Here is a 17841-nt window from a genome sequence, read left to right on the forward strand (position 1 = left end):
GGATTACACAGATTTGTCCCCTCTACTAAATCTTGATCAAGAGACCAGGGATTCTCTTCTCTGGTGGTTATCTCGGGTCCATCTGTCCAAGGGTATGACCTTCCGCAGGCCAGATTGGGCAATAGTAACGACAGATGCCAGCCTTCTGGGCTGGGGTGCAGTCTGGAACTCCCTGAAGGCTCAGGGCTTGTGGACTCAGGAGGAGACACTCCTTCCAATAAACATTCTGGAACCAAGAGCGATATTCAATGCTCTTCAGGCTTGGCCTCAGCTAGCTTCGGTCAGGTTCATCAGATTTCAGTCGGACAACATCACGACTGTAGCTTACATCAACCATCAAGGGGGAACAAGGAGTTCCCTAGCAATGTTGGAGGTTTCAAAAATAATTCTATGGGCAGAGGTTCACTCTTCATCCGGGGGAGTGGGAACTCCATCCGGAGGTGTTTGCACAGTTGATTCAACTTTGGGGCAAACCAGAACTGGATCTCATGGCGTCTCGTCAGAACGCCAAGCTTCCTTGCTACGGGTTCAGGTCCAGGGATCCCAAGGCAGCGCTGATGCTCTAGCAGCGCCTTGGTCTTTCAACCTGGCTTATGTGTTTCCACCGTTTCCTCTGCTCCCTCGTCTGATTGCCAAGATCAAGCAGGAGAGAGCTTCAGTGATTTTGATAGCACCTGCGTGGCCACGCAGGACTTGGTACGCAGATCTGGTGGACATGTCATTCTTTCCACCTTGGACTCTGCCGCTGAGGCAGGACCTTCTACTTCAAGGTCCCTTCAAACATCCAAATCTAATTTCTCTGCGTCTGACTGCTTGGAGATTGAACGCTTGATTTTGTCAAAACATGGTTTTTCCTAGTCGGTCATTGATACCTTAATTCAGGCTCGAAAGCCTGTCACCAGGAAAATCTATCATAAGATATGGTGTAAATATCTTCATTGGTGTGAATCCAAGAGTTACTCATGGAGTAAAGTCAGGATTCCCAGGATATTGTCTTTTCTCCAAGAAGGATTGGAGAAGGGATTGTCAGCTAGTTCCTTAAAGGGACAGATTTCTGCTCTGTCTATTCTTTTGCACAAGCGTCTGGCGGATGTTCCAGACGTTCAGGCGTTTTGTCAGGCTTTAGTTAGAATCAAGCCTGTGTTTAAACCTGTTGCTCCACCATGGAGTTTAAATTTAGTTCTTAAAGTTCTTCAAGGGGTTCCGTTTGAACCTCTGCATTCCATAGATATCAAGCTTTTATCTTGGAAAGTTCTGTTCTTGGTAGCTATCTCTTTGGCTCGAAGAGTTTCAGAGTTATCTGCCTTGCAGTGTGATTCCCCTTATCTGATCTTCCATGCAGATAAGGTAGTTTTGCGTACCAAACCTGGGTTTCTTCCTAAGGTGGTATCCAATAAGAATATCAATCAAGAGATTGTTGTGCCGTCACTGTGTCCTAATCCTTCTTCAAAGAAGGAACATCTATTACACAATCTTGACGTGGTTAATGCTTTAAAGTTTTATTTACAAGCTACTAAAGATTTTCGTCAAACATCTGCATTGTTTGTTGTCTACTCTGGACAGAGGAAAGGCCAAAAGGCTTCAGCAACTTCTCTTTCTTTTTGGTTAAGAAGTATAATCCGCTTAGCTTATGAGACTGCTGGCCAGCAGCCTCCTGTAAGAATTACAGCTCATTCCACTAGAGCGGTGGCTTCCACATGGGCCTTTAAAAATGAGGCTTCTGTTGAACAGATTTGTAAGGCGGCGACTTGGTCTTCACTTCATAATTTTTCAAAATTCTACAAATTTGATACTTTTGCTTCTTCGGAGGCTATTTTTGGGAGAAAGGTCTTACAGGCAGTGGTGCCTTCCGTTTAAGCGCCTGCCTTGTCTCTCCCTTCATCCGTGTCCTATAGCTTTGGAATTGGTATCCCACAAGTAATGGATGAATCCGTGGACTGGATACACCTTACAAGAGAAAACAAAATTTATGCTTACCTGATAAATTTATTTCTCTTGTGGTGTATCCAGTCCACGGCCCGCCCTGTCATTTTAAGGCAGGTGTTTTTTAATATTTAAACTACAGTCACCACTGCACCCTATAGTTTCTCCTTTCTCTTGCTTGTCTTCGGTCGAATGACTGGGAGGTGGCAGTTAGGGGAGGAGCTATATAGACAGCTCTGCTGTGGGTGATCCTCTTGCAGCTTCCTGTTGGGAAGGAGAATATCCCACAAATAATGGATGAATCCGTGGACTGGATACACCACAAGAGAAAAAAATTTATCAGGTAAGCATAAATTTTGTTATTTATTTGTAATGTGTTCAGTTGAAATACTGTTTTTTAATTACTGATTTATACAACTGCACATTTCGCAGTTTCTCCAGTAGGACAGATATGCTTAGATATGACTGAGTGAAATAGAATAGACTAATTCACATAATTGTCAAAATCTTGCACCAAAATGTCATAAGAGTAGATACCAATTCATGCAAGATTAAGTAAGCCCTGTCTCTGTGGATCTTGCCAGTGTCCATATAAGAATGCCAGCGCTCCTAAAATTTGTCTCACTTAACCCCTTACTGACCAGAACACTTTTCAATTTTCTGACCGTTTGGGACCAGGGCTATTTTTACATTTCTGCTGTGTTTGGGTTTAGCTGTAATTTTCCTCTTACTCATTTTCTGCACCCACTAATATTGTATACAGTTTTTCTCGCCATTAAATTGACTTTCTAAAGATACCATTATTTTCATCATATCTTATAATTTACTATAAAAAATATATAAAACATGTAAAAAAACACACTTTTTCTAACTTTGACCCCCAAAATCTGTTACACATCTACAACCACCAAAAAACACCCATGCTAAATAGATTCTAAATTTTGTCCTGAGTTTAGAAATACCCAATGTTTACATGTTCTTTGTTTTTTTTGTGTGCAAGTTATAGGGAAATAAATACAAGTAGCACTTTGCTATTTCCAATCCAATTAGTGATAGTTACATTGGAACACTGATATCTGTCAGGAATCCCTGAAGCTTGGAGCTTGTAGGGTTAATTTTAGCTTTAGTGTAGTAGACAACCCAAAGTATTGATCTAGGCCCATTTTGGTATATTTCATGCCACTATTTCACCGCCAAATACAATCAAATAAATAATTTTTAAAAATCGTTCACTTTTTCACAAACTTTAGGTTACTCACTGAAATTATTTACAAACCGCTTACAAATGCTTCTCGGGATCCCCTTTGTTCAGAAATAAGACATATATGGCTTTGGCGTTGCTTTTTGGTAATTAGAAGGCCGCAAAATGCCGCTGCAGGGTTAATTTAAGTGTAGAGATCAGCCTCCCACCTGACACATCCCACCCCCTGATCCCTCCCTGACCCCTCCTCAAACAGCTCTCTTCCCTCCCCCACCTCACAATTGTCACCGCCATCTTAAGTACTGGCAGAAAGTCTGCCAGTACCAAAATAAAAGGCACTTTTATATATAGTTATTCTGCAGTGTTGGGTCCCCCTTTAGAACCCAACCTCCCTGATCCCCCCCCCCCCCAACAGCTTTCTAACCCTTCCCCCTCTACCCAGTTTGTTAAGAAAATATGCCTTTTTTAAAAATAAATTTAAAAAAAACAACAATTTTCTGTAGTGTAGCTATCTCCCCTCCCAGATCCCTTGCCCAATATTGATTTCCCACTCCCTCCGTCTCTCGATCGCTTCCAGCGTTTGAAACCCCAGAGGACGTGCCTTCCACGTCCTTGGTCGTTAAAGGGACATAAAACATATTTTTTTTTCTTTCAGGATTTAGATAGAGCATATCATTTTAAACAACTTTACAATTTACTTCTATTGTCAAATGTGCTTCCTTCACTTGATAACCTTTCCTGAAGGAACAGCACTGCCCTACTGAGAGCTAGCTGAACCAATCTAGTCAGCCAATCACAAGAGACAAATGTGTGCAGGCACCAATCACCAGCTAGCTCTGACTGGTGTAGAATAAGTACATATTCTTCTTCAACAAGGAATACCAAGAGAACAAAGTACATTTGAAATGGTACCTTTAAGGAAGTGCTTACATTAACTCAATGTGAAAGTAAAGTAGGTTCCAATTTTAGGAAATAGTTTAGGAACTTGCACTTGTAACAGTATAAAATGCTGTTTGCTGTGTAGGCATAGTAGGAATGAACACTGGTGAATAGATTTTAGTAGATCTAAGGTATGGATCTGCCTAAACCTCATGTGTCAGATGTTTTATGTTTAGTGCTGCCATGGTTGATCTTTAAAAACAAACAAAACAAAAAAACACTTCATGCTTAGACTAGCAAAGCTGTAAAACCTGCACAGCGGGTCCTAGCATCTCAGCGTCCCTGTCTAACGCAATCACAACTTCCTCATTAAACAGAAACCATCTGCATTCTGGTCACATGACCAAATGCTTTTGGCCTTATTCGCTGTCATTAGAGATCCCATATATCATTGCTATAAAATTGAACCAAAGTTTAAAAACAAAATCATAATGCACTCACCAGTGTCTGTACCTGCAATAGTTTGTCACATACATTCAGTATATAATAGTGCAGAGTATCCTAAACCCTTCACAATGACACTAAGTCATAGATTAGCTTATAACACATAAAAGTTTTATAATTTACCCCTCCAACCACAACATAGTGGGGAAATATTCAGTTCACATCCACATTCCCTGCTAATGTTTCTCTGATTTACAATGATTAAAGGGTAAACACTAAATGCATTTCATGCACTTCCCTGTAATTATGCTGCCATTTTGGAACCTAAGTTTCTCTGTAGGTATCTGAAGGAGAATGTTAGCACCATGACTAGAGGAAGGAGAGGAATCCCCTCAATACTAAACTTGTAAAAGTAGTGTTTAATGTCCCTTTTAAGGGCTCAAATTGTGAGTGACCTAAATGCTTTCTAGCATTGGTTCAATAACTTTAGCTGAAGGATTGGGTTTTGGTTGCATGTGTTATGTTGTGACCTGAGCTTACATGTGAATTCCGTTTTAATACAATAATGACACTCTCCTTTATCTTTCTTTTCAGGTGAATTTTCCGGATGTAGAGCGCGTGGAGTGGATAAACAAGGTGAGAAATATTGTATCATTACCTAGAAATTGTTACTATCTCCACCCCCACCAACAAACGTATTATAATTATCCCACGTTTAAAGGCACAGTAAAGTCAAAATTAAACTTTTACAACTCCATTGAGCATGCAGTTTTAAACAACTTTCCAGTTGACTTCTTTGATCTAATTTGCTGCATATTTCTTTATTTTCCATGCTTTGCTTTGTATGTATATAATTATATCTCTATATTTTCTTATTTACAAGTTATTAAATTTATTTGCATATCAATATATCTTCATGAGATATTTTATGTTGTAATATGTGTTTGTTTGTTTTTTATTTTGTTTCTCTGTACCTTACTATGTCCAACTCAGTACCTGCATATGTCCTTTGAATATCTGTGCAAAAGATGTTATCTTTGCAGTTTATAGTTTCTACATTATTTCTGTGTATTAAACATAGTTTATTACATATACAAATTGCCAGACAAGAATTTATGTGACTGTACCTAAGTATATAAAGTATTAAGACAACCAGACATTAGAATGCAAAGTAAGAGTGAAGAAATCTTGGTACCAGATGTGGTAGTTCCAGCATGCCAAAAATATCTGACCACCTGGGACTTTTACATACTGCAGTCTCTAGAGCTTGCAGAGAAATGTGCAGTAAACAAAACCTGTAGTGAGCAGCATTTCTGTAGGATAAAGACTAAGGACGATTAAATGAGATAGCTCAGAGATGCTAGGCTTGCTCAAGCACTCAAAAAGCCTGCAGTTACCCAAATAACAACTATGCAAAAGAAGGGCATATTTTGGCCTTACCAATAAGGCCTGTGTCTAGGACTGCAGAATTTAGGGTAATGCACATTTTGAGAGGTAGTTCTATGGCATGTGCTCTCCAAAAGTTCTATGGCATATTATTTTTATTGCTCATTGTATCCGCTTGCATAGTGGCAGTGAACTAACTTTCCACGAGTCCCTGACCTCCAGTTGTGAGAAATATGAGGCAGCTATGAGTTAAAATTGTTGGACATGATGTTTCAGGAAGCAGTAGATTCCCTCATGCATATTGCAACACAAAAATTAAATATCTGGTATCTGTGAGTGCACAACACAGGACCTTAAAGAAGACAGGGATTGGCAGTAGCCACCAAACCAGACTCCCTTCTTCTCATCTAAAAAGAGGAAAATGAGGCTACAGTGGGCAAATGATCATCAAATCTGGGTAACTAAAGATTGGAAAAACATTGTCTGATATAATCTCAATCTCTGCTGAGACATACAGATGCAGGGTCAGAATTTGGTTTAAACCTCATGAGTCTGTGGTACCGTCCAGCTGTGCCAACAATGCAGGGTATTCTTTGTGATATAATGGTTTAGGAAATGTGCACTTTAGGCTCCTTAATGTCAGCTGAGCATTATCAGAATCCACTACATACGTAAGCATTACTGATGATGATATGCATCCCTTTATGACCATATGAATATGGTAAATAAATATGTGAACAAAATATCAGCAAGAATAATGTAACAATATTGAGTCAGCATGAACCAAAATGCTAAAAAAATGTTTGAATTGTTGAATTCATGGCATGCAGGCTGTTCTGAATTAAAAAGAGGGTTCTACCTGGCATTAGGTAGCTGTGCCCAATAAAGTTGCCACTGGGTGTATATCTAAATGTTTGTTTTTTTATAATAATTTTTTATTGTTTTAAAAGATGAGTGAACATAAGAGCATCAAAAGCATATATGTAAATATCAATAGTACATAATACAGTACTAATAGGAAATTACAATATACAGAACAGACACACATAATAAGAGACACAAGAGAGAATGCTGAATGTTAGAGTCAATTGCCTGTGGATCTCCAATCTTTCCCCCACCTCTCCACTGTTCTTACCAACATCATAACCTCTCCACTGTTCTTACCAACATCATAACTTAACCATAGAACATTGCAAATCAGATATATTAGTCAAACCATATATAGACTGTGCCAAGCTATCAGATGGGGGGGGGGGGGGGGGGGGGGGAGGAAGAGAGAAAAAAAAAAACCCCAGAGGGTGGGGAATATGGAAGAGGGATTTTAGGAAAAAGGCAAGGGGGAATCTGATTCATTCTAGGGAAGGAAGGGGAGGGGCCTGAATAGGTAAGATTGTTCGTATAGTATTAGAAAAGCACAACACTAAGGAACCATGAGTACCCCATAATATTTGCAGTAAGAATTACTCTGGGCTGTATGCCCAGATTTTGATCTGGAAGTCCTCTGACCCATGAATGTGGGAGACATAGGATTCCATTTTCTTAACAAAGTTTAAGATGTCAGTCACTTGCTCCCAAGAGGGTGAAACACGATGTAGCCACATACGGGCCACAGCTAGTTTAACGGCTAAGAATAGGTAGATACAGAACAATTTTTGAGGCAGGTCAACTACCTGGGCAAAATGTGAAATAGACATGTACTTGATGACATGGGCAAATGGATACCCCCTGAAGAGCAATATTGGATTGCCTTCTGCCAGAGCGGCTGAATCTGTGGACAAGACCACCAAATATGTTGAGGGGTTCCCAAGTCCTCGCATCCCCTCCAGCACTTAGGTGAGTTAACGGGCAACATTTTAAAAAGGCAGATAGAAGTCATATGCCATTGGAGCACGACCTTGAGAAACAACTCATACAAAGTTGTACAGTGTATAGCTTTTTTGGTGAGTTGGACCACAACCCGCCATTGTTGTGGTTCATGTGAGACCGCTAAGGAAGATTCCCAGTGCCGTATTGGGGGGGATTTGTAAAAGACTGGAGGATTCATAAGTACAAGATATGAGATAGATAAGAGTCTGGCAGGAGGGGACGGGGAGTCCCATCTTACCTCCCAGACAGTTTTGGTTCTCAGAGGGCCTTTATCAAAGCCCCACGATATGAGGAGGCTACGTAGTCTCCAAAACTCAAAGTGCAAAAGAGGGGGTGGACTAAATTTCCGAAGGAAACCTTGATAGGTGAGTAATTTATCTCCTACATAGAGGTCTGCTATCTTGGTTAAGCCCAAAGCAAGCCATAAATTAGGGTGAGAGTCCGGTAGTGACAATAGCAATCCTCTCAGTGAGTGTGATGGCGAGGGGTGAGGTGCTATAGACGGAAGGTTACGAAGCTTATCCCAAAATCTCAAATTCGATTTTATAATAGGGTTAGCCAAAAGGGCAGGTGGCCTGGAGTGCTTGGGAATCCACAGCAGATCTCTCAGGGTATACCCAGCCGGAAGGGATGCCTGTTCAATCTCAGCCCACCGGCTCTCCAACGTCGAGCTCCATTGAGTTACGTGGGATAGTCTGGCTGCTTCGTGATATTTTAAAATATTGGGGGCAGCCGCCCCGCCAGCCAGCATGGGCTGTTGCAGGATGTTAGTAGCTAATCTCGGGACCTTATTGCGCCATATGAATTTATTGCACAGTTGTTGGAATTTATAAATTGTAGATCTAGGAATTGGGACGGATAAAGAGCGAAACAAATAAGTAAGTTTCGGGAGGAGGCTCATTTTGAAAGAGTCTCACTCTTGCCACCTGTCAGCGATCCATATCCCGGGCGTAGAGAACTGGGAGGCGGATTTTCTAAGTCGTCAGACTTTTCATCTGGGGGAGTGGGAACTCCATCCGGAGGTGTTTGCTCAATTGGTCCATCGTTGGGGCAAACCAGAACTGGATCTCATGGCGTCTCGCCAGAACGCCAAGCTTCCTTGTTACGGATCCAGGTCCAGGGACCCAGAAGCGTCGCTGATAGATGCTCTAGCAGCTCCTTGGTTCTTCAACCTGGCTTATGTGTTTCCACCGTTTCCTCTGCTCCCTCGACTGATTGCCAAAATCAGACAGGAGAGAGCATCGGTGATTCTGATAGCGCCTGCGTGGCCACGCAGGACCTGGTATGCAGATCTGGTGGACATGTCATCCTTTCCACCATGGACTATGCCTCTGAGACAAGACCTTCTAATACAAGGTCCTTTCAATCATCCGAATCTAATTTCTCTGAGACTGACTGCATGGAGATTGAACGCTTGATCCTATCAAAGCGTGGCTTCTCCGAGTCAGTCATTGATACCTTAATACAGGCACGAAACCCTGTCACCAGGAAAATCTACCACAAGATATGGCGTAAATATCTTCATTGGTGTGAATCCAAGAATTACTCATGGAGTAGGGTTAGGATTCCTAGGATATTGTCCTTCCTCCAAGAGGGTTTGGACAAAGGATTATCAGCTAGTTCTTTAAAGGGACAGATTTCTGCTCTGTCTATTCTTTTACACAAGCGTCTGGCAGAAGTTCCAGACGTTCAGGCATTTTGTCAGGTTTTAGTTAGAATTAAGCCTGTGTTTAAACCTGTTGCTCCTCCATGGAGCTTAAACTTGGTTCTTAAAGTTCTCCAAGGGGTTCCGTTTGAACCCCTTCATTCTATTGATATCAAACTTCTATCATGGAAAGTTCTGTTTCTGATGGCTATTTCCTCGGCTCGAAGAGTCTCTGAGTTATCTGCCTTACATTGTCATTCTCCTTATCTGATCTTTCATTCAGATAAAGTAGTTCTGGGTACAAAACCGGGGTTTTTACCCAAGGTGGTTTCTAACAAGAATATCAATCAAGAGATTGTTGTTCCATCATTGTGTCCTAATCCTTCTTCAAAGAAGGAACGTCTTTTGCATAATCTAGACGTAGTCCGTGCCTTGAAGTTTTACTTACAAGCTACTAAAGATTTTCGTCAAACATCTAGCCTGTTTGTTGTTTACTCGGACAGAGGAGAGGTCAAAAGGCCTCGGCAACCTCTGTTTCTTTTTGGCTTCGGATTATAATCCGTTTAGCCTATGAGACTGCTGGACAGCAGCCCCCTGAAAGAATTACAGCTCATTCTACTAGAGCTGTGGCTTCCACCTGGGCCTTTAAAAATGAGGCTTCTGTTGAACAGATTTGCAAGGCTGCGACTTGGTCTTCGCTTCATACCTTTTCAAAATTTTACAAATTTGATACTTTTGCTTCTTCGAAGGCTGTTTTTGGGAGAAAGGTTCTTCAGGCAGTGGTTCCTTCCGTTTAAGTTCCTGCCTTGTCCCTCCCATCATCCGTGTACTTTAGCTTTTGTATTGGTATCCCACAAGTAATGGATGATCCGTGGACTGGATGCACTTAACAAGAGAAAACATAATTTATGCTTACCTGATAAATTTATTTCTCTTGTAGTGTATCCAGTCCACGGCCCGCCCTGTCCTTTTCAGACAGGTCTAAATTTTAATTAAACTACAGTCACCACTGCACCCTATGGTTTCTCCTTTCTCGGCTTGTTTCGGTCGAATGACTGGATATGGCAGTGAGGGGAGGAGCTATATAGCAGCTCTGCTGTGGGTGATCCTCTTGCAACTTCCTGTTGGGAAGGAGAATATCCCACAAGTAATGGATGATCCGTGGACTGGATACACTACAAGAGAAATAAATTTATCAGGTAAGCATAAATTATGTTTTTCAACATAGGATACAAAAAGAACCAAGCAAATGAGAAAACAAGGGACAACACTGATATTATGGCCAATGATATCAAATAGATTTTAGAGTAACTTTGTTTCGCTGATTCTGAATATGACATTGATTTTTCTACATTAGCTCAAATATTAGAGATAATCGTTGTCCTCATCGAAAACATAACCCCCCCCCCCCCCCCCCACAATAAATGTAATTATCAGGCGTACACTATCCACATATCACATGGAAGCTGACTCAAATCATACAAATATCTAATGGTGTTGTATTTAGTACAATAACATAAAAACAAAGTAAGCTGATTTAGATAATCACACATAATGCATAGAAAGACGCTGTTTGTACACTTTTTTTTCTTTTATGTGGGCCATCGAGACAATAACGTTGAAGGCTCCAGCAGTAGTCTGCCATTATGTGTCTGTCCCATCTACCGTGATACTTTTCCTCGTTCACCTTAATATCCTGAAGGAACATCTCCCCTTGTTCCTTGCTAAAATCACCAAGATTATTCAGAAATTTGTCTTAGTGGCTATGCAGTCTACCTTTAGTACGCACATTTTTAAAGTTAGCAAGCATGTTTTCTTTATAATTGTTTGCTTTGTGGTTACCCAAGACGTTCTTGCCAACTGACATAACTGCACCTGGCAGAAGCTTCAGCATGATTTATACATTTAGTGAAATTTGAATTGTTAATGAGTTTATGGATTTGAGGACCATCAAATATTCCTGCTTTTAGTTTAGTTAGAACAATCGACAAATGTATTTAAAGCAATCACCATCTTGATATGGAGTGGTGGGAGAATGATTGATTTATTTTTTTCCTTCTCTGTCAACCAATGGTTCGTTAATGAGGTTTGTTGCACCTACAATCGTGTCTTCCCTTGAAGGCCATGTCACTTTTTTTCAGCACAAATACACCACTGTTGCTCTTGACAGCAGAGCTTCTGCAAGACCATTTTGATATTTTCATTTTAAGTTTTGTTGAGTGAGCAATTGGAAGAGATACATAGCAGTTACCATTGTGCAATAAAACACATTTTAAGCTTCTGGTGGAATATGAAAATATATGCAATGGATAAACTTGCAAAAACAATGTTAAAAATAACAGATTAAAGATTATATTAGATAAAACAATGCTGTAGAGTAAAAAGACAGACCAAACCTTGCTGCATATGTCAGCAGCCACAGGTTGTATTGGGGTAAAATCATAATTTTAGGGGTATCCATTATCTTAAAAACTAGAGCCAATTTAGTAAAGTTGATGCCGTTTTTTGGATTCAGCACCCCAAATAATAATAGAAGTTAATTGGAAAGTTGTTTAAAATGTCATGTTCTATCTGAATCATGAAAGTTTAATTTTGACTTTACTGTCCCTTTTATTATATCTCTGAATTGTATGTTTCCCTATATACTAGCGTATTCTATCTATCTGCTTGTCGGTCTTTATGCTATTATATTTATTCATCTGTATTATACCTCAATGCAATATACTTACTAATTTTATCTCTGCATTCTTTTATGTATTTGTTATAATACTTTATATATTTGCACAATATTCATTATGTATGCATATTATTATATCAGTGTTTTACAACAATACTATGTCATATGTTTCAGTATGCATTTATTTCACTATTACATCATATTGCTATGTCTGTGTGTGTCTTATTACATTCTGTTACTTTATTTCTAGATTGTTCATACATTATGGCGGGTTTTGAACTTGATCTGGGATTCTTGTTTTAATGTGCATTATTTATGCACTCTGGTTAAAAACATATAAAGGGCCTGAGTCAGATGTTAAAGGGACATGAAACCCATTTTTTTTTTTTTCTTTCGTGATTTAGAAAGAGCATGTCATTTTAAACAAATTTCTAATTTACTTCTATTATCTAATTTGCTTCATTCTCTTGATATCACTTGCTGAAAAGCATATCTAGATATGCTCAGTAGCTGCTGATTGGTTGCTGCACATAAAGGCCTTGTGTGATTGGCTCACACATGTGCATTGCTATTTCTTCAAGAAAGGATATCTAAAGAATTGAGCAAATTAGATAATAGAAGTAAATTGGAAAGTTGTTTAAAATTGCATGCCCTATCTGAATCATGAAAGTTTAATTTTGACTAGACTGTCCCTTTAAGATAAATGCTAACCTCATATCTCTACTTGTGTGCAGATCCTGAGTCAGATGTTAAGATAAATGCTAACCTTGTATCTCTACTTGTGTGCAGGTCCTGAAACAGATGTGGCCATACTTTGGGATGTATGTTGAAAAGTTGTTGCATGAGAAAGTTGAGCCTCTGGTGAGATCAACCAACGTGCACCTCAGTGCTTTCACTTTCACGAAGGTCAGCTTCGGTGACAAGGTAAGAGAACAGGACATTAAAAACTATTGGCGAGATTACGAGTTTTGCGGTAACAGGGGTGCGTTGCTAACAAGACTTTTATTCTTACCGCTCACTTAAGCCAACGCTGGTATTACTAGTTTTCTTCAAGCCGGCGTTAGACTCAGAAAAGTGAGCGTTGAGCAAAATTTATCTCCACATCTCACCTCAATACCAGCATTGCTTACGGTAGCGGTAAGCTGGCAAAACGTGTTCGTGCACGATTTCCCCATAGGAAACAATGGGGCTGAGCTGGCTGGAAAAAAAACTAACATCTGCAAAAAAGCAGCGTTCAGCTCCTAACGCAGCCCCATTGTTTCCTATGGGGAAATTAATTTTATGTCTGCACCTAACATTTATTAACCCCTAATCTGCCTCCCCTGCTATCACTGACACCTACATTATATTATTAACCCCTAATCTGCTGCTCCGGACACCGACGCCACCTACATTATAGTTATTAACCCCTAATCTGCCCCCCCCCCCAATGTCGCCGCAACTATATTAAATTTATTAACCCCTAATCTGCCGCCGCCACTATAATAAATGTATTAACCCCTAAACCTAAGTCTAACCCTAACACCCCCCTAACTTAAATATAATTTAAATAAATCTAAATAAATTTACTACAATTACATAAATTATTCCTATTTAAAACTAAATACTTACCTATAAAATAAACCCTAAGCTAGCTATAATATAACTAATGGTTACATTGTAGCTAGCTTAGGATTTATATTTATTTTACAGGCAACTTTGTATTTATTTTAACTAGGTACAATAGTTATTAAATAGTTATTAACTATTTAATAACTACCTAGCTAAAATAAGTACAAAAGTACCTGTAAAATAAACCCTAACCTAAGTTACAATTACACCTAACACTACACTATAATTAAACTAACTACCTAAACTACCTACAATTAATTACAATTAAATAAACTAAATTACGGAACCCCCCCCCACTAAATTACAGAAAATAAAAAAAGAATTACAATTTTTTTAAACTAATTACACCTAATCTAATCCCCCTAATAAAATAAAAAAGCCCCCCAAAATAATAAAATTCCCTACCCTATACTAAATTACAAATAGCCCTTAAAAGGGCCTTTTGCGGGGCATTGCCCCAAAGTAATCCACTCTTTCATCTGTAAAAAAAAAATACAATACCCCCCAACATTAAAACCCACCACCCACACACCCAACCCTACTCTAAAACCCACCCAATCCCCCCTTAAAAAAACCTAACACTACCCCCTTTAAGATCACCCTACCTTGAGAGGTCTTCACCCAGCCGGGCACAAGTGGTCCTCCAGAGGTTCTGAAGTCTTCATCCTATCCGGCCAGAAGAGGACATCCAGACCCACAGAAGGCTTCATCCAGATGGCATCTTCTATCTTCATCCTTCTGGAGCGGAGCGGGTCCATCTTCAAAACATCCAACGCGGAGCATCCTCTTCATCCGACGGCCGATGACTGAATGACTGGTCCTTTAAGTGACGTCATCCAAGATAGCGTCCCTTAAATTCCGATTGGCTGATAGAATTCTATCAGCCAATCGGCATTAAGGTAGGAAAAATCCTATTGGCTGATGCAATCAGCCAATAGGATTGACCTCGCATTCTATTGACTGATTGGAACAGCCAATAGAATGCGAGCTCAATCCTATTGGCTGATTGGATCAGCCAATAGGATTGAACTTCAATATGGCCGGATAGGATGAAGACTTCGGACCCTCTGGAGGACCACTTGTGCCCGGCTGGGTGAAGACGTCTCAAGGTAGGGTGATCTTCAAGGGGGTAGTGTTAGGTTTTTTTAAGGGGGGATTGGGTGGGTTTTAGAGTAGGGTTGGGTGTGTGGGTGGTCGGTTTTAATGTTGGGGGGGTATTGTATTTTTTTTTTTTTACAGGTAAAAGAGCTGATTACTTTAGGGCAATGCCCCGCAAAAGGCCCATTTGTAATTTAGTATAGGGTAGGGAATTGTATTATTTGGGGGGGCTTTTTTATTTTATTAGGGGGATTAGATTAGGTGTAATTAGTTTTAAAAAATTGTAATTCTTTTTTTATTTTCTGTAATTTTAGTGGGGGGGTTCCATAATTTAGTTTATTTTATTTAATTGTAATTAATTGTAGGTAGTTTGGGTAATTAGTTTAATTATAGTGTAGTGTTAGGTGTAATTGTAACTTAGGTTAGGGTTTATTTTACAGGTACTTTTGTACTTATTTTAGCTAGGTAGTTATTAAATAGTTAATAACTATTTAATAACTATTGCACCTAGTTAAAATAAATACAAAGTTGCCTGTAAAAACATAATTTATGCTTACCTGATAAATTTATTTCTCTTGTAGTGTATCCAGTCCACGGATCATCCATTACTTATGGGATATTAACTCCTCCCCAACAGGAAGAGGATTCACCCAGCAGAGCTGCTATATAGCTCCTCCCCTAACTGCCATTACCAGTCATTCGACCGAAAACATGCAGAGAAAGGAAAACCATAGGGTACAGTGGTGACTGTAGTTTAATGGAAAAATTACCTGCCTTAAAGTGACAGGGCGGGCCGTGGACTGGATACACTACAAGAGAAATAAATTTATCAGGTAAGCATAAATTATGTTTTCTCTTGTTAAGTGTATCCAGTCCACGGATCATCCATTACTTATGGGATACCAATACCAAAGCTAAAGTACACAGATGACGGGAGGGACAGGCAGGCTCTTTATACGGAAGGAACCACTGCCTGAAGAACCTTTCTCCCAAAAACAGCCTCCGAAGAAGCAAAAGTGTCAAATTTGTAAAATTTGGAAAAAGTATGAAGAGAAGACCAAGTTGCAGCCTTGCAAATCTGTTCAACAGAAGCCTCATTCTTAAAGGCTCAAGTGGAAGCCACAGCTCTAGTAGAATGTGCTGTAATTCTTTCAGGAGGCTGCTGTCCAGCAGTCTCATAGGCTAACCGTATTATGCTACGAAGCCAAAAGGAGAGAGAGGTAGCCGAAGCTTTTTGACCTCTCCTCTGACCAGAATAAACGACAAACAGGGAAGACGTTTGTCGAAAATCCTTAGTTGCCTGTAGATAAAATTTCAGGGCACGGACTACATCTAGATTGTGTAGCAGACGTTCCTTTTTCGAAGAAGGATTAGGACACAAAGATGTAACCACAATCTCTTGATTGATATTCCTGTTAGTGACCACCTTAGGTAGGAACCCAGGTTTAGTACGCAGAACTACCTTGTCTGAATGAAAAATCAGATAAGGAGAATCACAATGTAAGGCAGATAACTCAGAGACTCTTCGAGCCGAGGAAATCGCCATTAAAAACAGAACTTTCCAAGATAACAACTTGATATCAATGGAATGAAGGGGTTCAAACGGAACCCCCTGTAAAACATTAAGAACTAAGTTCAAACTCCATGGTGGAGCAACAGTTTTAAACACAGGCTTGATCCTAGCTAAAGCCTGACAAAAAGCTTGAACGTCCGGAACTTCTGACAGACGTTTGTGTAAAAGAATGGACAGAGCTGAAATCTGTCCCTTTAAGGAACTAGCGGATAAACCCTTTTCTAAACCTTCTTGTAGAAAAGACAATATCCTCGGAATCCTAACCTTACTCCATGAGTAACTCTTGGATTCGCACCAATATAAGTATTTGCGCCATATCTTATGGTAAATCTTTCTGGTAACAGGCTTCCTAGCCTGTATTAAGGTATCAATAACTGACTCAGAAAAACCACGTTTTGATAAAATCAAGCGTTCAATTTCCAAGCAGTCAGCTTCAGAGAAATTAGATTTTGATGTTTGAAGGGACCCTGGATCAGAAGGTCCTGTTTCAGAGGTAGCGACCAAGGTGGACAGGATGACATGTCCACTAGATCTGCATACCAAGTCCTGCGTGGCCATGCAGGCGTTATTAGAATCACTGATGCTCTCTCCTGTTTGATTCTGGCAATCAATCGAGGAAGCATCGGGAAGGGTGGAAACACATAAGCCATCCCGAAGGTCCAAGGTGCTGTCAAAGCATCTATCAGAACCGCTCCCGGATCCCTGGATCTGGACCCGTAACGAGGAAGCTTGGCGTTCTGTCGAGACGCCATGAGATCTATCTCTGGTTTGCCCCAACGTCGAAGTATTTGGGAAAAGACCTCCGGATGAAGTTCCCACTCCCCCGGATGAAAAGTCTGACGACTTAAGAAATCCGCCTCCCAGTTCTCCACTCCCGGGATGTGGATTGCTGACAGGTGGCAAGAGTGAGACTCTGCCCAGCGAATTATCTTTGATACTTCCATCATTGCTAGGGAGCTTCTTGTCCCTCCCTGATGGTTGATGTAAGCTACAGTCGTGATGTTGTCCGACTGAAACCTGATGAACCCCCGAGTTGTTAACTGGGGCCAAGCCAGAAGGGCATTGAGAACTGCTCTCAATTCCAGAATGTTTATTGGTAGGAGACTCTCCTCCTGATTCCATTGTCCCTGAGCCTTCAGAGAATTCCAGACAGCGCCCCAACCTAGTAGGCTGGCGTCTGTTGTTACAATTGTCCAGTCCGGCCTGCTGAATGGCATCCCCCTGGACAGATGTGGCCGAGAAAGCCACCATAGAAGAGAATTTCTGGTCTCTTGATCCAGATTCAGAGTAGGGGACAAGTCTGAGTAATCCCCATTCCACTGACTTAGCATGCACAATTGCAGCGGTCTGAGATGTAGACGTGCAAAGGGTACTATGTCCATTGCTGCTACCATTAAGCCGATCACCTCCATGCATTGAGCTACTGACGGGTGTTGAATGGAATGAAGGACACGGCATGCATTTTGAAGCTTTGTTAACCTGTCTTCTGTCAGGTAAATCTTCATTTCTACAGAATCTATAAGAGTCCCCAAGAAGGG

At 40.4% G+C, this 17841-nt stretch overlaps 1 protein-coding gene across 1 annotated transcript in view; it reads left to right on the forward strand.

The window, feature by feature from the left end:
* Positions 1–17841, forward strand: part of ESYT3 (extended synaptotagmin 3) — a 205204-nt gene that overhangs the window by 59118 nt on the left and 128245 nt on the right. Inside the window, exons 2-3 of the mRNA XM_053698028.1 lie at positions 5042–5083; positions 12811–12945. Of these exons, the coding sequence (XP_053554003.1) occupies positions 5042–5083; positions 12811–12945 (177 nt within the window). The remainder of the gene's footprint in view (positions 1–5041; positions 5084–12810; positions 12946–17841) is intronic.

The sequence above is a fragment of the Bombina bombina genome, chromosome 1 (genome assembly GCF_027579735.1).
Source record: "Bombina bombina isolate aBomBom1 chromosome 1, aBomBom1.pri, whole genome shotgun sequence".
Taxonomy (NCBI): Eukaryota; Metazoa; Chordata; class Amphibia; order Anura; family Bombinatoridae; genus Bombina; species Bombina bombina.